The 21507-nt window shown below is 40.6% G+C and overlaps 2 protein-coding genes across 12 annotated transcripts in view; one reads left to right on the top strand and one right to left on the bottom strand.

Moving 5' to 3' along the window:
- Positions 1-15473, top strand: part of Gpm6b (glycoprotein M6B) — a 151158-nt gene extending 135685 nt beyond the window's left edge. For 4 of the 7 annotated variants that reach the window (XM_060374272.1, XM_060374270.1, XM_021655608.2 and 1 more), the window contains 5 exons: positions 1617-1773; positions 6244-6415; positions 9078-9151; positions 10311-10376; positions 13417-15473. In XM_060374272.1, coding sequence (XP_060230255.1) covers positions 1617-1773; positions 6244-6415; positions 9078-9151; positions 10311-10376; positions 13417-13566 — 619 coding nt within the window. In that variant the 3' untranslated portion in view covers positions 13567-15473. Of the gene's footprint in view, positions 1-1616; positions 1774-6243; positions 6416-9077; positions 9152-10310; positions 10377-11857 lie in introns of all 7 variants that reach the window. The other 3 variants (XM_060374273.1, XM_021655609.2, XM_021655611.2) reach the window with 1 other exon arrangement.
- Positions 15474-17400: 1927 nt separating this feature from the next.
- The window catches only part of Ofd1 (OFD1 centriole and centriolar satellite protein), a 40011-nt gene continuing 35904 nt past the window's right edge, over positions 17401-21507 (bottom strand). For all 5 annotated transcript variants that reach the window (XM_021655615.2, XM_021655614.2, XM_021655617.2 and 2 more), the window contains 4 exons: positions 19498-19652; positions 18741-18893; positions 18153-18220; positions 17401-17524 (listed from right to left, as the gene is read on the bottom strand). In XM_021655615.2, coding sequence (XP_021511290.2) covers positions 17482-17524; positions 18153-18220; positions 18741-18893; positions 19498-19652 — 419 coding nt within the window. In that variant the 3' untranslated portion in view covers positions 17401-17481. The remainder of the gene's footprint in view (positions 17525-18152; positions 18221-18740; positions 18894-19497; positions 19653-21507) is intronic.

The following is a 21507-nucleotide window of genomic DNA, read 5'->3' as shown; positions in this document are numbered from 1 at the left end:
AAACAAAAAAACAAAACACATTTTAAAACCTGTTCAAAAATGACATCTAAAGAAATGAACAAGGACAAGAAAGCTATAATAGGGGAGAGAAACATTACAGGTGTACAGAAGAAATGTATGTGCACAAAACTGGAACATACGCTGATCAGTAGCATGCTTGCCTAATATGCATGAAGCTCTGGGTTGGATTTGCAGCACTTCATAAGCTAGATGTGATGGCACATACCAGTATCCTCAGCACTCAAGCAGGTACAAGCAGGAGAACCAGAAGTTTAAAATGATCCTCAGTGTTGATGCAAAACTATGTGTTGGAGCCAGGTGAGAGTAACCATGGCCCAGGGACACAGATTTAGGTCACCCCCAATTCCATGTTCCAACATGCAAGCAGTTTAATATTTTTATAGTAACAATAAAGAAAGCCACAAATCTTCAAATACACTGATAAGAAAGATCAGAGAGGCAGGTTACAGAAAAGCAGAAAACCTCTGTTGATGGCCTCAGATGCTGTCTGATGATGACACTTAGCTTTTATTTGATAGAAGCTAGTGCTTTACTAAATTAATACATTCTAAAGACTTTTTGTGTGTTAGTCACAGAGTATTTGGTCTGACACAAAGGTGGACAAGGAATGGCTATGTAAGGGGTTAAAGACAGCCCAAGCTAAACTGTAATTAGGCTATGGACCTGTCCACATCATTAAATTTTAAGCACTCACTAAGCCTAGTAGGAGTTTCAGTTTGAAAGCAAGTTTTCTTTCTCAGAATATTTGTCCACATCAGTTATATAGCCAGTTCAAAGCCAATCTGGGATACATGATACTTCTTCTCTGCATATAGAAATATGAAGAGAAGAAATACCAGAGAAGGTATTTTAACCTAATCAACTAGTGATCTTAATCTAATCTCAAACTTAGAAGTTTGAGAGTTTGAGAGTTTGTGTTCCCAGACATCACTGTAGAGTAGTTAACTAAATCACTTGGAGGTGTTTTGCAGGTAGTAGGATTTTCTAAAACAACCTGGATTATTTCTCTGGGCAGCCTGAGGACCTGCTTTCAAAGACAAACTTAGTTGTGAATGAACTTTCCGTAATTTACATATAAGCTGACATCCCATTGTGTAACAACGATCTGCACAAATTTCTCCTTAAATATACCCTGAGGGCTGACTTAGGTATTTTCTCAGAATAGCATCAGCCACCAAACCTGGTTGGGAAGCATTTTGATATGTTGAGAAAAGTATGTTGTCTATTGAACCAGGATCCAAATACCTACTCTGGCACCGTGTAGCTTTGAATGGGTAGCTTAAGTCTTCTGTGTCCATGCTACATACAAAATAGAGATACAAACCTTCACTGCACAAGACTTGGGTAAGTAGCAAAGCTCCACAAGCGGGACCTGCCCATGATTAAAGGAAACTCTTGCCTGTTGCTTGAGAAGGTCCTCTACATCATCAATAGACCTACTAGGAGAAGAAGCCCTGGGCTACTGGAGTGGACAGAGATATCCCCCCTTGGATTGCCCTACGAGCCTGCTGAAGCCACAGAGATGCCACAGTTAGGGTGCCTCACGTCCCCACTCCACAATGCCTCTCACATTTGCAGCTGTCTTCTTTTCACAGGATCCAACTGATGCAGTATGTCATCTATGGAATTGCATCCTTCTTCTTCTTATATGGCATCATTCTGTTGGCAGAAGGCTTTTACACCACAAGTGCAGTGAAAGAGCTGCACGGTGAGTTTAAAACAACTGCCTGTGGCCGATGCATCAGCGGAATGGTGAGTACTAAACTCAGGTGCTCAGCCAAGCAGTGCATGGCTGTGTTTCTTTCTGCTTGGTGAAACTAGGAACTATTCATGGAAGGTCCATGACACAAATACTGCTCTTACCGACATGGCCTTAAGAACTTGAAAAGCATTGTGTTTTCAAGTTTGTGACTGATAATATTAAACAAAATAAACAAAGTTCTCCCATTTTAGGAGGCTCTGTACTAAAGGAAGATAAATCTTAAAAGACAGGGTTAAAAACTTCTCTCTTTCTCTCTCTCTCTCTCTCTCCACACACACACACACACACACACACACACACACACACACACAGATGCCATGTTGTACATGGGTATGTAGCACTGGGAATCAAACCCAGGGCCTTCTGCATGTTAGGCTACACCCCAGCCCTTGTACAGGCTTTGTACATCATAGATATACCCCTATCAAAATGTTGCCAGACAGCAGGACATGTTGCTATGCATTGGGACAACAGTCTGATGAAGAGAAAATATTTGGACATCTGAGAAAAGTACTAACACTGAGGAAGAAACGTGAGACGTGTTGTGAGTCCCCAAGGAGGAAAGCATTGGAAGTTAGGCAAGGGCTGTGGGCTTCCTAGCATATAGCAGTGACTGTACCCCACTGCAAAGGAGGGGGAAGACAGTACCAGAAAGAACAGGATGTGGCTCTGGCTTCCAGCATCAGGAGGGCCCACTGTTTAAAAGTTTTCAGCAAAGAGGCATGCTGATTGGGTTATAATTTGTTGTGTCTGTGGTGACTTGGTGGTCTGAACCTAGGCATGAAGTATATTATGGACACTATTATATCAAGTTTCTTAAGGTAAACAGGGCTGGTGAGATGGCTCAGTGAGTGAAAAGGCTCACAATACCTACTAGACAACCTGAGTTCAAACCTGAGAATCCACAATGGAGGGGAAAAAAAAATCAATTCCCTGAAGGCTGACCTTTGACCTCTGCAAGTGTGCTATGGCACCCAAGCACCTCTATATACACAATACTCACACAGTGATTGAAATTTTTTAAATGATCAAGGAAATAAAATCCAGCCTGAGCAGAAGTATTACTACTCTGGGAAAGGCCTGGGAATACCAGGGGATGTAGGCTGTTCCAACTGCTGCCCTATCTGGCCCTGGGTTTCTCTGTTCTTGGCTACTCACAGTGGGAAATTGGAGGGTGGGAGAGTTGTGATGCCAATGGGAACACTGAAGTGCAGAATCAGGAAGGGCATTATGCCAGATGCAAAACAGGAAGTTGCTTCACATGAGACCAGGAAAGAGGAACTAGTATGAGCAGGGGAGGCCCAGAAAACTCCAGTCATGCGACTAGGCTTAACAGGAAGAGTGGGGGTGGCAGGAAAGAAGCCTGCTTGAAGGAGGAGTAGGGGACCCAATCAAGATGAGCCATAAATCTCAGGCTAGGAATGGCATTGGTAGGCAAACACAAGGGGGCTGGTGACAGGATCAACTCCATAATAAGATTTGACCAGTTACCTAGTGGTATGGAGGATGAATTTAGGGAAGTGAGCTTATAAGAGGCCATTTTAAGATTCAAGCAAGGCAGTCTGGGGAGATGTGAACTGGACTCAGGCAGTAAGTAGAGTAGAATATGGCTCTGGGACAGAGAGAGGAAGAAATGAGTGACAAGCCTGGCTCCAGTACTGTTCTGAGGATCTGTATGCTGTTAGGGTGTGGAGAATTCAGGTGGATTCAGTATGACCCACAGGGTCTTGATAGAGCCTTTGAGGGCCATGTGCCAGTGTATCATTTACAGGCTTGGGGCTGGAGTTTCTTAGAATATTTTGGTCTGAAATGACTGAGAGCCTACTAAGAGTAGTAACTAAGAAAGTTTCCACCAAAGTTTGTAGAGGAGTCCCAAGGTACATCATTGTCTGCTTAGGTAGGTTCATATAGAGACAAATACTGTTTCTGAGAGTTCAAGAAAGTAGTGGCCAAGGAAATTCCTGTAAAGGATCCAGATCATTTGATGGATCAGGTCCAGTGTGTGTGTCATCCCTCCTATTAATGGCCTCCTCACCATTACCAGAACCCATATCCTGAAGACTGTGGCACATGGTGCCTGAAGATGCCTGAGCAGCCTGTAACCTTGCCCTGACCTCCACTCTTCTACTCCTGTCCAACTGGTACCACAATTGAATGGTTGTGTCTTAGGCTCCTGCTCTCCCTTGTACCACTGTCCTCTCACCGGGACTGCCCTGGCATCAATTCCCTCAGCACAAGAAAGACAAGGCCATAAATAGTCTTACCACTGTAGCCACCATTCCTGTTAGGGACCATATGCCTGACACCTCATATCAGCAGTATCTTCTGGCAGGTCGGGGACCTGGGACCTGCCGATTAGACCACACTGGGTAGGTAGCAAGCCCCAGGGATGTGCCCATCTCTGCCTCTTCAGCTGTGGGGCTACAGGTGTGTGCTACCACACTCTTCTTTTTATGTGGTGGCTGGGGATCAAACTTGGGCCCTCATGCTTATAGCACTTTCCCAACTGAACCATGTCTCTAGCCCCCACTTTGACTTTTAAAATGTTTCTATTTATTTAGTGGGCTGAGGACCATAATAGCACATTACACAGCATACAAGGCATGGTGTGTGTATGGATGTCAAAGGACAACTGGAAAGAGTCAGTTCTTCTAACTTATGCATTCTAGGGATTGCCTAGGTCACCATCAGGGTTGGCAGCAAGTGCCATCTTAGTAGTCCTCACTTTGGATTTTAAAGGTTAGATTAGCAGGGCAAAAAAAAAGTGCAGGGTTGATGGCACTGCTACAGCATGCCACTGAGAGGTGAATAGATGAGGACTGCTCTCTGTTGAGGAGGGCCTTCCTTTCCTCAGGCCTTTGTGGAAAACAAACACCAACTTGCCTGGGGGTGGAGAGAGAGCCTACTGAGAAAGGCTCTGAACACCAGATTCATCGTGTTTGGGGGAGCATCCTCCAGTGGGTGCTTTCTACTTAACACTGGCTTGACCTCTGGAACCCAGATCCTCCCTGAGAAGTAAAGGCTTGCCATGACCAAGAATCGGTAGCCCCTTCTCAAGTTCCCGAGGTGTTATTAGAAAGCTCACCAACGGCATCAGTTTTCTGTGGATAAGGAAAGAACGAGAAAACCTATTCTAGAACAGCCATCTTAGAGGGAGAACTCCTGACCTGACATTTGATCCTTCAAATAATGTTAGCAATGCAGGTACTTCAGAAATTGTGAAGGTCCTTGAAATGACAGTATCTTGTATCTGTAGTTTCCCAGGGTGGCCAGTAGGGGGCAATGAGAACCTCTTATCCAGGTCAGCCTGGACAGGCATCTATAGCATAAAGTTAGGCGAAGATGCTATCTAAGAAGAAAATGAGAATCTCGGCATATTCCCTGTGTGCGTGACTGTTTGAAACTTGTGGTCAAGGTTCAAGCATCTAGTGCTTCCAGTAAGTTCCCAGGAGGAGGAAACTGGCAGATTTCCTTTTGAGAGAAGCCTTCCGTTGACAGTTACTATTTTTCCATACCCACATGCAAGGTAAAACAAAGGGAAGTGCTGAGAAATCAACATGATGTTATGATTAAGTGACCTGTAAAGACACCCTGGACCTATCCCACGTTTAGTACGATGCTGGGAGTTTAGAAAGAATATCTCATAGGCTCGCTCAAGTGTGCTGGCCTGTGATCCCAGCTTTATTTTATATAAGGTTGAGGTAGGAAAATCAATAGTTTCAGCAACTTATTGAGACCGTTTTTCTAAATAAAAACATAAGAAGGGAACTAGATGTTTAGCTCAGGGGCAGAGCATTTGCCAAGTGTGTGCAAGGCCCCAGATTCAATTCCCAGTACAAAACACACAACAAAACAAGCCACAATAAAACAAGATCAAACCTCATTCAGTCCTTGTAACTAATTAGTTGGGTGAGTAAGGTCACCTCTCATGACCTTGATGGCTAAAAGAGGAACATGGAGGCAGGAGAGAGCAAAACTCAACATGAAAAAGACAGGCATAGTAGCCCAGCTTAGAATCCTACTACTAGGGAGGCAGAGAGAAGTGGATCCCTGGGGTTCAATGGCTAGCTACTCCAGCCTGCTTGATCTGTTCCAGAACATTGAGACATGCTCTGTCAACAGCAACAAAGTAAAAAAGCACCGAAGAAATAGTCAGGATGTCTCCTGGCCTCCACAATTCACACACACATGCACGCACATGTGTACATGCGTATATTAACACACACACAATCAATTAATGAGTCAATCAATCAGCCACTCAGAAAGGGCCTGAGAAAGCCTCTCCCAGCTTCTCTACCCTGAGCAGATATTTCTTCCTCGATTGCATAGCAGGCCAACCCCCTGGAATGCATCCTGTGACTTACAGGTCCCACGCTGGGCAGAAAAGTGCAACCCTTCCTCTGAGATGAACCTGCCCATTTCAGTGAGATTCTTTCTCCCCCTTCTCATTGTCTGCCTAGTTCGTTTTCCTCACCTATGTTCTGGGAGTGGCATGGCTGGGTGTGTTCGGCTTCTCTGCAGTGCCCGTGTTTATGTTCTACAACATATGGTCAACTTGCGAGGTCATCAAGTCCCCACAAAGCAATGGAACCTCGGGTGTGGAGCAGATCTGTGTGGATGTCCGACAATACGGTACCTCCTTTCAATCCTGTCCCCGTTACTTCATTGTCTTCTGCCTGGGTCTGGGTTATGATTAGCACATAGCCCTCACTTTAGTCACCATAACACATTTTCTGGGGTAAGCATCTCTGGGCCTTTTTACTCACTAGAGGATGTTATTTGAGAGTTGTAAAAATGTTTTACAATTCAGGCATATAGTAAAATAAAAGTCTTTTATAATGCAAAACTACTTTATAATGCAGTTCGATTTAGAAAAAGACTTTTAGATACCCACCATAAGAATATATATATAAGCCTATGGCAGTTCAGTATCCAAGTGGCCTCCATAGTAATGGGGACAGGGACTGTCTCTGACATGAACTGATTGGCCTGCTCTTTGATCACCTGCCCCCGAGGGGGAAACAGCCTTATCAGGCCCCAGAAGAAGACAATGCAGCCACTCCTGATAGACTAGGATCAGAGGGAAGGAGAGGAGTACCTCCTTTATCAGTGGACTTGGGGAGGGGCATGTGTGGAGAAGGGGGAAGGAGGTACAGGGGGGATACAAATTGAATAAACTATAATTAATAAAAATAAATTAAAAAGAGAAAAAGTATATATATATATATATATATATTAGTTTTTCTTTTTTGTCCTCTTTCTCTTCTTCATTTTTAATTTTATCTCACTATGTAGTCTAGGCTGGCCAGCTGGCCTTTACCTCATAGCTCCACTTCAGCCTCCTGAGTGCTGAGATCCTGCCATGTGCTCCTAGGCCCAGCTCTTTTCAGTTTCATACTGACTTTTCATCTACTACACTTGCATGCCTGCCTCTTTGAAGGGAATCTTTACAAAATGACCAATTGCTTTAACTTATGTGTACTGAAAAACTCAACAACAAATGCAGATGGATTTCAAAGCCATTACAATGTACTCTGCAAGAGCAGTCTCAGTAGTTCAGAAGCAGGCTCAGATGTTTTGTTCTCACCAGTGGGATCCTCAGAATACAGTTCCCGTGACCAGCCACAGAAGGAGCCACTGGAGCCTCAAGCCAATTAATTTGGGTGGGAATTGACTTCCTTGCTGAGAGAAGGCCACATCCTAAAGAGGGAGTGTAATTACTGCTTCCAGCTAGGAGAGTAGGAAACAAGTTCTTACCAAAACACAGGGAGGAAGAGAGCTTTCCATTAGAAATGAAGATGGATTATGTCCTTCAAGAGTTCTCCTGAGCAAAGATGGCACTGTCATTTTTACATAGATTTTCTTGTGTTGCTTATTCTCAATGTCTTATCTTATAGTAGGGTATAAAGTTAACCTAAAACTGTCCACAAAGGCCCAGATTAAAAGGGCCCTCGATTCATTCTTAAAGTACCTGAAAAGCTGGGTATGGTGGAACATGTCTATAATCATAGGAGTCAAAAAACTAAGGCAGCAAGACTGCCAGTTCCCCTGCCTGCCAGGGCCACAGAGCCAGACCCTGCCTCAAAACGAAAAAGTTTCCATAAAAGAATATGTGCAAACAATCTCTGTGTTCTCTAAAAATGATTTTTGTTAAAAATCCTGTTTCTGTCCAGCTGGTTACTTTTTGAGATTACTTGTTTGAGTTGACATTACAGATAGGAGGAAATAAGGACTTAAAAACAAACATTCCTTCCTTCTTTCCTTTCTACCTTCCTGGTAGAATTGTAAACTGAGGCATCCTCAATATTTAAGCACATCCCCAAGTATTAAAGAGGGAATCGTTTTAGCCCAGTGAAAAACTGTCACTGCAGAGAGAACTTAAAAGCTGCAGCGAGGAAAGAGTACAGCCTGTGCCCTTTTGGCCAGTGCACAAACACAGGTCACACATTCATGTGGCCTAAGCACCACTATCATGCTGCATGAGCGTCTTCCCCTGGAAGTTAATACATTCACTGCAGAAAAGAAAAAAAATCTAGCCTTGAAAATGTGGGCCAGGCAGGCCATGCACACGTTTACTCTCAGCATTCAAGAGGCAGAAAGGTAGGCAAGCAGATTGATTCAAGGCCAGCCTGATCTACATAGCTAGTTCCCTGGGCAGACAAGACTACATAATGAAACCTTATCTAAACAAATAAAAATAAGCTGGATGAGGTGTCTCATGCCTGTAATCCCAGCACTTGGGGAGGCAGACGCAAGTGGATCTCTGGGAGTTCAAGACCAGCTTGGTCTACAAAGTGAGTCGAGGACAGCCAAGTGTACACAGAGAAACCCTGTCTCAGAAAACCAACCAACCAACCAAACCCTAAAATAAAACCTGACATTTAGAACTACTACCTCCACTGAACAAAGTACAGTCTAGAGGAGAAAAACAAAATGCCCAACTGTTGTAATCTTACATGGGTGAGAGTGACTTGGCTCTTGTTCTGTTGCCCAAAGATAGTTTGCTCTATGTTCCTTGTGGCCTAAACTTCAGACACCAGGTACCTGGATTGAAAAGGAACATGGCTAAAAGTTGTAATTGGACTCTAAAATGGAAAGGTCTACTAAGAATGTGAGGCATGCTGAGAGTATAGCAAAGTGGCTGAGTATGTTCTTAACATGTGCAAAGACCCCAAGTTCAATCCCTAGCATGAGAGGCTAGAGGGACCTCCATAAAACCCAAGCAACCTAAATGGAAGCCAAACCACTGGGCACTACACCTTGTCGTCATATTTTCTTGGGGTTCACTTTGCAGGTATCATTCCTTGGAATGCTTTCCCAGGCAAAATCTGTGGCTCTGCCCTGGAGAACATCTGCAACACGAATGAGGTAAACAAGTCTCAATCCTGACATCTCCCCCCAACACTTGCTGACTTAGAACCTAAACTGAGAAACAGGGCTCTAGATGATGGCTTTCATGTAAACTGCTGAACACTGTGTCACCATTATTTTCTACCTACAAAACAATGTCCATCTTGTTATGGTCCAACCCATTTAGGAAGGATCCTTAAGATGATGGACTTTTCCTCTCTGCAATAGTTAGTGATCCCAAACCTAAAAATCTGAGAGATGACTTTTGGGAACATTTTCACAAAGAATACTTGTCACAGGCTAATGGAAGTTGATTCCATGTTTTATTTTAAGTCTAGGGCTGGGAAGATGACTTAGCAGTTAAGAACATTCAGTGCTGTTCAGGAGGACCCAGGCGTAATTCTCAGCATCCACAAAGCAACTCACAACCATCTGTTAACTCCAGTCCCAACATGCTCTTCTGTCCTCCAAGGACACCAGGCACACAAGTGGTGTACATATATTTTACATGCATATAAATATCCATACCCACAAATACAATTAAAAGTAATAAAATAAAAGGTATCCTACATGTATACATATGTCAGATTTTAGTTAGAGGCCAGAGTTAATCATGTTTATTTTCAGAACAGCTTTCTGTGGGGAGCTTTTGTTTTCCTTTTAGTCCTTATTTGGCAATATACCCTAACACTTTGAAATCAGATTCTCTTAACACTAGCACATACACCAGCTGTGGGCTTACAACTGTTTATGAAACACAAGACTTCAATGTACTGGGGGGAATGTGTATATTTAAGAAACATTGATGTGTTTTTGGAAAGCACCAAGTTATTGAAACAATCAGCCTGAACCTATCTGGCTTGTCAGTTTGTATAGCCATAACATGGATTGTTGGCACAAAACAGAGAAGCTCCTAACCTTGGCTGCACAATGTAGTCATCAAGGGACTACACTATATCCATGGTTGAGGGCATGACCTTCGGTATTCTGATGTGATTTGTCTGGGGTGCTGATTGAGCATCAGAAAGGCTTGCAGTTCCCACAGTGCTTGTAAGATTCATCTAAGACTACAAGGGTATGTGGGCCTTTGCCCAGACTGGCAGGCAATATCTGTGAAGGAGAGTGAAGCAGCATTCCAGGACATACAAATTGCTCATGGTGCCCTATTCTTTCCTAGTTCTACATGTCCTATCACCTGTTCATTGTGGCTTGTGCTGGAGCTGGTGCCACCGTCATTGCCCTGGTGAGTAACTGTCCCAGAAACACCCTAGTATAGCACTCTAAACCACAGATTTTCCTTTCAGCTTTTACCAGCAGATGAAGCAAAGGATCTGTGTATTCAGCTGTGGTTGACTGTTCCCTCTGTAAACTTACTGAATGTCTAGTTTGCAGGAAGTACTAGTGGCTGCCTTGGCACCGACTGATGCAATTTGGACACTGGAAAGAAGAGAGGGTACCAACACCTGCTGACTAGGCATAGCATGTTGCCTTATTGCATTTAGCAATTAGTTCCATGACTTCATTCATGGACAGACTCACGTAAGGCACTGCCCATTTATTTGGAAAGAAATCTTGACTTCCAAATAGAAAGATGAAATACATACATACATGCACACACACACACACACACACACACACACACACACACACACACACATTTGATCTCCTTATGTGCAGAAGTAACCTTATATAAAGTCAATTGAAATGTTAAATTGAATATATTGAACACAGCCTGCTGGGGAAGTAGATTAGCTTCTGGGTCACATCATACCATGTAAATTTCAGTTAAGATATTAACTTATTAATTTAAGATGACCTAGTTAATATATACCATTGAATTATTACTATTGAATTCATGGCCAACATCACTATCACCCATGCCTAGATGATGGTTCTCTTGTACACATTACCTCTGGGACACTAGCACACCTTTCTTGGGAGATATTTTAGCAATTGTAGTACTAAGTAGGATGCTTGCTTACAGTGTGAGTGCAGAGCAAATGCAGCAAAGCCTCACTGCAGAAGACTTCAGCTGGGACTGTGCCTATGAAAGGACTCAAATCTGTAAGTGCTTTGCACATGTCCAGTCATGGGTGACAGAATGTTGTTTTGATGCCTACATATTTTACCAAGTAGGCAAACTCAGAATCTGCACATAATGAGAATCAACTTACAAGCGAAAAGGATTGCATGCATGTATGTGTGTAACTGGGTGGGAGTAGGAGGCTTGGTTCAAGAAAACCAATTCAAAGATTGGGAGAGCAAAGGGACTTCAGCTGCCTGAGGATTACCCATTCCCAGTTTTCCTAGTCATTAAGTCATTTTTCCCATGAAATCACCATGATGACCTGTTCTCTTGGCTGAGCAACAGGCAGGAAGAAGACTAATTGCTGCTGAGCAAACAGTTTGGGAAAGATGAGAAGAAATAGGGCACAGAGCTTCATCTCTCATATTGCTGACCCAGCTCTCAATCTTGTTATTCTTGAAACACATCCAAGGCTTTTTTTAATAAGCTTACTGAGGGCAGAGCTAAGGACTTCCATTATGTATGTGTGATCAGAAGAGTCATACACTAGAGGAGCAAAATTGCCTGCTTTGATTAGAAGGCGGGAAGAAAGCCCTTAGACTGGGATCTGGCACCCATCCCTGCCCTGTTTTATAGGTGTCATGCCAACAGCCCCCACTGCCTGTATCTTACTGCCCTGTTTTGTTCTCTTCCACCAGCTGATCTACATGATGGCTACTACATATAACTATGCGGTTTTGAAGTTTAAGAGTCGGGAAGACTGCTGCACTAAGTTCTAAATTGCATAAGACCAATAAGGAGCTTTAGAGAGCTCAGCTCTGTAACATGAACATCACTGACCCTCCAGACTAAAGTGAAGTCTAGGTTTCTGCAGTTTTGCTACAGTAATTTGTAAATAGCTTCAGTTAACTCATTTTGCATGGTAGACTAAATAATAGGACTTACTGTACGTGAATTATAAAAGAATGGGGTCTGGCTATTCCCACAGTTTGAAAAGGATTGTTATTTACTGATACTGGTGAGCATCCTTTGATAACATAATTTTCTTGAACTTAAAACTTTGAACAGTATCTCTAAATGAAGTATTAACACTTTGACATACCTGCATTTTCCGTTAATTTTGCTTGCTTGATAACCAGCCTTAGTGATGGAAAAGAGAACAAGTGCTGAAGATAGAAAAGTTATAACCTAGATTTCATTTTGTCACACTTTTTTAGAAAATATTTTGCAAGTATATTTTAAATTCATTTTAAAAGGTTTTTTATATCACATGGTTGGTTCATCACCAAATAAATGCCCTTACAAGTAGACCAGATAAAAATTTAAAGGATGTCACCATTTAATTTTTCTGAAAAAAAAATTACATATTTTTGACATAACAGTCTTTAGAACCCACAAATCTGGTAACTTTAAATTGTCTTGCTGCAAGGAAATTGTTTCCTCATAATTAGGTTCTTAAATTATATGTAAGATTTTAATGGGAAGAGAAGTTGGGCCCAGATCTGAAAGTCTCATATAAGTCAGGAACGAAGTATGGTATGAGAAGGAAGTATGGTGTTTAAGGAAACTGAGTTGTGTAGATTTATGTTTCAGGCAATAGGAAAATACCACGGAAAGGATGTGTGTGCCACATAAACTGTAAAGAATGACAAGGATTTTTATGTGAAATGAACTTAAGCGAAATGAAATAATGGCAGTTATACAAGAAAGAATATAGTTTTCAGTGCTAAAAAATGTTACCACAGACTGCATACTTAGTTTTCAATTTTGGTTTTGGTATTCATTTAATTTCTCCATATTAAATATATAATTCTATAATTATTTACTCAAAAATTTAAAAAAAATCATACTCGTAGGCCTTTGGGGGAATTTTTTTTTTTTACCCACAGATAAGTCTTTGCTCTACATTTTTAAACAGAAAAGGCAACGTGTTTCTGAACTTCTACATTTGTCTTTAAAATTACTCTCAAAATGATAAAAAAAAAAAGCTCTGTCATATATTTCATTTTTACTTCTTTTTAACAATAACTTTGGCCACTTTATTCCCAAGTTCACTATATTTGCATACTAACTTTTCTTCAGCCTCTTAATATGAAGCAAACTAGTAGAGCATGCTCCGTGTCTGACAGCTCTGCTAGCAGAATATTAATAGCGAATAACTCTTGTCCCTCTCCAGCTGATCCCGTCTAATCTGACTAGCAGCTCGCTTTGCCTTCTCACATGCTCACTAGCCATCATGCTCACCCTTCTTTTCCAGATCCACTTCCTCATGATACTGTCTTCTAACTGGGCTTACTTAAAGGATGCGAGCAAAATGCAGGCTTACCAGGATATCAAAGCAAAGGAAGAACAGGAACTGCAAGATATCCAGTCTCGATCAAAAGAACAACTCAATTCTTACACTTAAAAGTGTTTGCCAGAGTGTGTCAGCCGACGAATTTACAGCTCTGACACATCATCAGACAGCTGCTCTGCAGTACAGATGTGTATCCCACCAAACAAACTAATGTAGACGTACCAACATTTCACCGTCTGTCTCAAGCTGCTGGAGTGGATCTCTAGGAAAACCTTCCAGCGGGTAAATCATTTTCTTTAGAACAAGTATCAGAGGTTTCATGTTAGCCATTTTAAAAGGCAACACTTTGACAGAATGGCCGTTCATCTTTTGGAGAGTCGTGACATGTGTGCTTAACTGCTAGAGCAGTTCTAACACATAATTACATCATGCTCTTTCATAAGAGCATGCCAGTATCAAAGGACATGACCCTAGATTTTCATATGCCACCTGTCCTCAAGTATGATCAAAATACAATTGGTGTGAAGTTCATTTCTGATGACCTATATAATCTTGGGCTCATCAATGATGTGATTAATTCAAACTTTTAACAATTAGCACCCCCAAGGTCTCAGGCATTTATTTCCCAGACCACTCAGAAATCTTTTAGTAATGCTAAATCAAGCTGCAATTATGCTAAATTTATCAGTGCAGAAGCTGGATTCTGGCTGGAGCTCTGCAAAATCAGCTTTATAGTAGATCACTTCATAACAAAATGAGTGATGATTTGATGATCACAATTCTTGTTTGGAAACAAATGTCAGCTCTGCCTTAATATTTGCTTTCAATTTCTAAGAATTTATATTGTAACCAGAAACCCAAAATTCCTTCATACTTTTGTTTCATGAATATTTTTAATTAAGAAGTGTTACCTTGTTAAAATGACCACCATTCTAAACCATTTTTAAGTGGTCCAAATAGTGAGTTTACAGTTTCATATCAACTATCTAAAACCTAACTGCAAATTGACCACAGACCTCTGACCTCCTACTTTTATAGACTTTAATACATAAGTAATTTAAGTTAGGGTTGGTATTTATTTCATTGTTTTCTTATCTAAATCTTAATTTCCTGGAATAATGTTTGATATTCAGCAAGAAAACTGCTTGAGTTTAAGCCATTTTCAAAAGAAATTTGCCTTCTGACTCATTGTGTTCCAGAACATTAAGTGACTAATAGGTACTGGGTATTAGTGATGGTAAGCTTTGTGTTGTTCATTATGGAATGATCCATATAACTGTGGGGTGCATCAGTGCTTTTCAAAGGGGCTGCATACTATAGGGTTAACTATGTATATTCATGTTAAGAGTTAACTTGTGGTTTGGCTGTTTCCTGGATTTTAAAACATATACATGTGCAGAACTGTATTCAAATGAAAGGAAGCATACCTTTATCAAGATGCTATTAAAATCAAACATCAACTATCGTATTTCATTTGGATTTTTTTCTTCTGGTTAATGCTTAAAAACGCCTATTTGGATTCTTTTTGATTGGGAGACGCTCTCTTCTGTGTAGAACAGTTGTTCCAAGATAGCTTAGTGTTTTGTTTTCCTATTGCATGACAGAACTCAATATTTTTTCCAGCAGTGGAGGTGCTGTTAGAGTCCAGTGTACTAGAAGAGGCAGTGTCTAAAGTCTAATTTTACTTTTCTAATTCTGGTAGCTATTACCAGAAATTTTTGAAAGTTTTGTTGAAGTAGTCTAATATTTTTTATGTAAAGAGCATTAAATTTTGCTATGTATAAATTTTTGTAACCTAACAGTGAATCAATATTTTCTATCAGTGCCAAGGGCTTCCTGTAGTTCTATTCAAGTGTTACAATAAATATTTGTAGATAATAGTCAATACTTGTGTATGCTTATTTTAAAGATATATTTAGGTGGAAATAGTTGTGGATGTACTAAAGAGTAATGAAATAAAATTATAGCTTCATTCGCTTGCCTTTTTACCATACATAAATCCTATCTTTCTCTGTTCAGAGTATGGTGTCATTTTTGAATAATATACACCAAGATTTCACATTGATAGAGAAATGTGGTCCATGGGAGGACACTACTTTTATTTTTGCATGTGCACACCCACTAGCCCCCCCACTACTGGTTTTATTTTGCACATACATACACAAAAAAATGTTTTTAGCAAGAAAAATTTAAGAAAATACTGTAACCTACCATGCTGTATTTGTATGAAATGCTGTTAGCACTAAAGAGTATGAAAAGAACAGTATTTCCAATACTGTAGTTTCTCCAATAGAACACCATCTATCTATCAGATTAACACACAGCTTAGTCTTGGGCTAAACAGAATAGGGAACTTTAATAAGGGTCTATTTGTTGTTGACTCATTTTCAAATCCAAAGTCTATGGCAAAAGGTCTATTCGGGAATATAATGAAATCTAATTCTGTTATTCTCTGAAGCAGTAGAACTCAATTTGTTACTTGGGATTTCATTCTGTCATTTGAAACATTACTGCCAGTATGATTACACATTTGGATTGTCTACACCTGACCTTTCTTACTGATGGTATTACCTTTGGTATTATGGACACAGTAACATTTCTAAATGATGTGTTGAATCTGGAGCACTACACTTCATTTACATACTGCAGGTGAACAAGCAGGAGCCCAATATAATGACATTTATCTCACTTAATACCTTCTGCGTAGGTTGCATTTTGTGTCACTGGATAAGCCACAGGGACCTCTTGAATAAATTCTAGTGGTTTAACAAAATCACAAGTAATCTTAATTGACTGTCAAGTCTTAACTGACCACCAATAATTAAGCCATCTAACAGCAACCTCCAGAAGGCACAGGTTTTTCCAGTTACCTCTTGTAAAATGTTTTAGAAGAGGAAAATGAGCCAGGTGGTGGTGATGCATATCATTAGTCCCAGCACTCGGGAGATAGAGGCAGAAGCCTCAAACTCAGTCTACAAAGTGAGTTCCAAGACAACCAGGGCTACTAGACAGAGAAACCCTGTCTTGAGAGGAAAAAAAGGTTGTCGTCAAAGTTATAGGAGAAACCTGCATACTTAAAAAAATTCAACAAGTCCATCCATTATAAATAAGGATCAAGGATTCTACAGTAAAGATGTTGATTTACTCCTGGTACCAAAAATCTTAGACCTTGTAGTTTATAAAGAAATTTGGGGGCTTTGTTTGTTTTTATAGTTCTAGAGACTGAGAAGTTCAGTAACAAATGGCTGGCAAGTTCAGTGACTGGTGAGGGTCAGGCCTTGCCTTGTACTTATACAGTGGTCAAGTTCTTAGTACTTCTAAATGGGATGACTGCTGTCTCTCCAAAAGGTGAGAGGCAAATAATAAGGTCACTCCTTCTATTCAGGAGGGTCTGCTTTCATGCTTTAATCATCCGCTAGAGGCCCACCTCCTAACACCATCACAGTATGGTTTCAACATATGAGTATGAGTATTGGAGGACCTACACATTTAACCACTGCAGGCGGCAAAATATTACAAACATTACAACAACAAAATCTGTGTTCATGTCCAGGGAGAAAACTGTACAGGGAGGATGGTTCTACACATCATAGGGCAAGTGTGGAGCAGGAGGTACACAGCTTAAACTTAGCAAATGTAGGCCTGGAGCCTGATAAGATAAAGTTTTCAAATAGCTGTAACTATTTGACAAAACCAGAGAGGGGAGTGTTATTTTACTGTAGTGAATAAATTCCACTGTTAAAGATAAGGTTACAGAGACCTTCTGTGGTGACGCATGCCTTAAAAGGAACAGGCAAATCTGTGTGAGCTCAAGGCCAGCCAGAGCTACAGAGAGATCCTGTCTCAAAAAATAAAAGGGGTGGAGGAAGGATTCAACTGTTAACTGTTGTTTCATATATTATGGTATCAAAATAAAACCATGTTTAAAAAACACTACAAACCAAGTTTTTATTGACAATTTTAATTCCAGAAAAATAAGAATTCATATTATACAACTTCTTGTGAGAAGCTAGACAGCTAATGTGATTACCAGACATCATCTGTTTCTTCACGAGAAAAGCCTGGAGAACTAAAGAGAAAAAATTAGATATTTAGCAAATTCATGCCAACATCTAGATGTTCATAATGTTCCTATTCCTTCTATGTAGGGTTTCTGCCTATAGTATAGTTAGTATTGGGGCAATTTCACAAGTCAAATCACAATGGACATTTTTAAAGCCAGTGTGTTTTCTTTTTTGCTTTGTTTTTTGTTTGTTTGTTTTTTACTGAAGTGTCTCCTGTGTCTATGGCTGGGCCCAAACTATGTAAGCAAAACTGACTTGAGATTCTATCCCTCCTGCTTCCACCTAGGTGGAATTATAAGCATGCAGATCCATGCTGTCTATGAGGAGTTGGGGATTGAACCCAGGGATTTCCACCTGGGTTCCACACTCTACTAACTGAACTAATTCCCATTCATTTTAAATTCATTTGAGTCTCACTATGTAGCCCAAGCTAGCATCAAACTCTTGACCTTCCTGCTTCAGGCTCCTCAGTGCTAGAATTACCAGCCTATACCACTATGCCCAACTTTCAGAAGTCAGTAACTTTTACTGATTCAGTAATTCTTTAAGGCAAACCTAACCATCTGATCATTTTTAACTGACAAAATGAGCAGTAATGATCTGCTTGAGGGACACGTTTGAAGGAAACCATACCTTTCATCTTTGTCACTAGGTGCTATCGTGTCCACTAGTGAAAATTCTCTTTCTGATTTTTTTGAGCTCTGACAAAGGATGGAAAAAGAAGAATTTTGAAGAGTTAATAATTTCATGAAAAAGAAGCTTTTACACTTGAGTTTAGCGGGAAGGCCAAGAATCAGTCCACTGATTTCTCTAATAATTATTTTGGAAACATATAAGATCCTATAAAAAGCCTCTTTAAAATTCAGCAAGCGTATAAAAAAATCCATAGCATGCATTTTCAATATTCATAATTCAGACAGAAAAATGATTCACAATCCATAACTCAATGATAAAGAACTACTGCTTGTTTTCAAATAAGACATCCCATCTGGTACAAAATGACAAATCAGAGTCTCTTGAATGTTTTACCTAAACTAAGGCTGAAATTTTGTCAACAGTGTATATATTTAAAAGAATCTTGGTTCTATTTCAAGTATTCACCTTCTAGTCTTTAACCTTTTTGTCTCTAATAGAAAACACACTTCCCAAGGTATTGGAATAAGTCTCCCAGTGACCTCCCTCTCCTCTGCCACCCCAGATTGCTATCCATAGCACAAGTACCTTATCTGCACTTGAGTGTTCCTGTCTCTGCTGGATGATTTTCATGTATTTCTCTAAAGGATTTTCACCATAAGCTGATTTGTCTTTCTGTTCTTGAACACTCTTTTCTAATTCTTCTTCCATCTCAATCTTCAGTGATTCTTCAATAATCCTCTATAAACAGACCAGTGCCAAAATAGAAAATACATGAACATGTTTTAAAAGCTTCTCAGTCTTTAAAAATCATACTAATTTGATCCTTATACTGGAAGCACAAATTGCATACCAGAGAAATGTCTGTTTAAATTGAAGTCACTGCTATCAGACAGACAAACATGTCATTTCAAGGAAGAAAGGGATTAACCAGGAGGCCAAAAACACACCTCTAAGTCATATTATTTGGCCAGAGTAATACATCTGCCTAGCACTAAAATCAGAACAAGACAGGCCAAAAGGGAGGTAGACAAAGAAGATGTGTGTGCCTAAAAGATGTGTGGAGTGACTAGATGTGACTCCCTACCCTCGCTCTTCCAGCTGCCTGGTTCTGCTGGAGTGGATGTCAGAAAGAAGTAACATAACAGATGAGAATACATGGAAAGTCTTATCAAAACCAAGATGCTCAGAAGGCAAGCAAAACAGGAGAGGAGAAAGAATGCCTTTGAGGTTACCTGCTGCTTCTCTGGGCTCACAGCACTACTGGCAAACATGCTTGAGCTCAAGGTACCTGCTGAAAGTGTCCACGGGAGAAACTTATACAGAGATATAAGTGACACATTACCCTCTCCTGTTCCAGCTTTTCCAGCTCTCTTCTTTCCCTCTCTAGAGACTCTTGATGTTCATTCTGCCTTTGTTCTTCCCTCTGCCTCCGTTCTTTCAGGTGGAGTTCCCATAGCTGCTGTTCTTTTTGTTCTCCAGTTTGGCTCTGATCAGCACCTAATAGGACAGAAAATAGAGAGAGTAGCTACCAGCATCAGATTTTTCAAATTTAGTCTTCTGCAGGCCTGCTTGATTTTCCACTGATTCTGATAACCTGCTATAAGCTGTTCCTATTTTTATTGTCTTCCAGCTCACAGACTCACCCCTAGCAATACACCTACACTTTTATTTTCCGGAGATGGATATAAGCCATTATATCACGAATAACCCCAACTGTCTTCCCTTTATGCCATATTGTCTTCACCCTTTTTTTCTCTCCCTGCTTCAGCCTCTCCATAGCAAATCCTGCATTGCAAATTCTTCACATTTGTACAATTCTTCCCCTATCTTCAGAACCATTACTCTTAAATAGGGCTTACAAAACAATTTCACCCTACTTTTATAAAGATGCTCAAATCATTCCTACCCACAAGCAGAACAGAACTCCCTCTTTCCCTTCATCCTCTTGTCACTACTCTAGCTATACCAGTACTTAGGTGCCTCTGTATTAATGCTGGGTCTTTCTAGCGACCATCTTTTTTCCCCCATTTTTATTTTATGTGTACAGGTGTTTTGCCTGCCTGTTTATGTGTGTACGATATGTATGCAATGCCAGAGAAGGCAAAGAAGAGGACATCGGATCCTTAGGACTGGAGCTACAGACAGTTGTGATGGGAACTGTGATGGGAAATGAACCTGGGTCTTCTAGAAGAACAATCAGTGCTCTTAAACACTGAGCCAGCTCTCCAGACCATAGGGATCACTTTGAACTCTAATCATTTCCATGTCTTTCTTCATTTCCATTCTCTTCAGCCTCACAACCATGTCTTTAATGGGCTTTCTGTCACAGGCATGGAAAAGTCCCACAATGCTAGCCTCCTCCCAAAGTTATGCTGGTTCTTTCATTATCTTTGTCTAGGTGGACATACACAACTATAGTGATAGCAACTCAAAAAGCTGGGTCAACAAATTCAAGGGCACCCCAGGCAACACAGTTTATCCCATATCCAATGAGCCACTAAGCTTGTGTGATTATACAATTCCTCTGTGAAGGTCTCCTTGACCTCCAAGTGCTATAAAAACATACCAGCACATTACTTGCCAGTATGTTATACCTTCTTTCTAAAAAAATCATGTGTGCTTATTTTTCCCCATTTCTATTTCTTTGTAGCAAGACCCATGTTTTAATTACTTGTCTATTCTCTTTCATTCTTGGCACAGGTCCCTACCCTTCAAAGGTTTACTTAAGTGTCAGTTTCACAGATGATGATGTTGGGCATTCTTTCAGTTCTGGCCCATGACCTACATTTTTTCACCCAAACAATGCTAATCACCAGCAGTGTCACGAGCTCACCGGAGAACTTCAGGCTCTTGTGTTGTGCTTTGTCCCAGATGCATAGTGGGAATGGAGTCAGCCTTACTGAAAGAGAATGACTACACAGATCTCTTTCTGTCTGTTTATCTGTCTGTCTGTCTATCCATCTATGTTTGTCATAAAATTTAAATATCAGAGGCTCACGCTTACTTCCATAGGTACAACCCCCCTTTCCCTCCTTGCCAGTGGAAGACAGGTTACTTCAAATGGTTCTATGTTCCCACAGGGAGTAGCAATAACAAAATAAAGAGATAAAGGAAAAGGAAGAAAGAAAAAAGGGAGGAGGAAGAGGAGGTAAGAAAAAAAAAGAGGAAACAGAGCAGGATGAGAAGGGGGAGGAGGAAAGAGACAGGAAGTAGCATCATTATATAGACACTTCCTTGGACACCAAATCCAAGACCAGAAGCACATGCAAATACTACATTTTTACCTTTTTTATGTCTAGATGAAGAGGCAGGGATGACTATATAAAAATTTCCTAAGTGACTAAAACAACCA

This window comes from Meriones unguiculatus, chromosome X, assembly GCF_030254825.1.
Source record: "Meriones unguiculatus strain TT.TT164.6M chromosome X, Bangor_MerUng_6.1, whole genome shotgun sequence".
Lineage (NCBI taxonomy): Eukaryota > Metazoa > Chordata > Mammalia > Rodentia > Muridae > Meriones > Meriones unguiculatus.
This window is presented reverse-complemented; position numbering and strand designations above follow the sequence as displayed.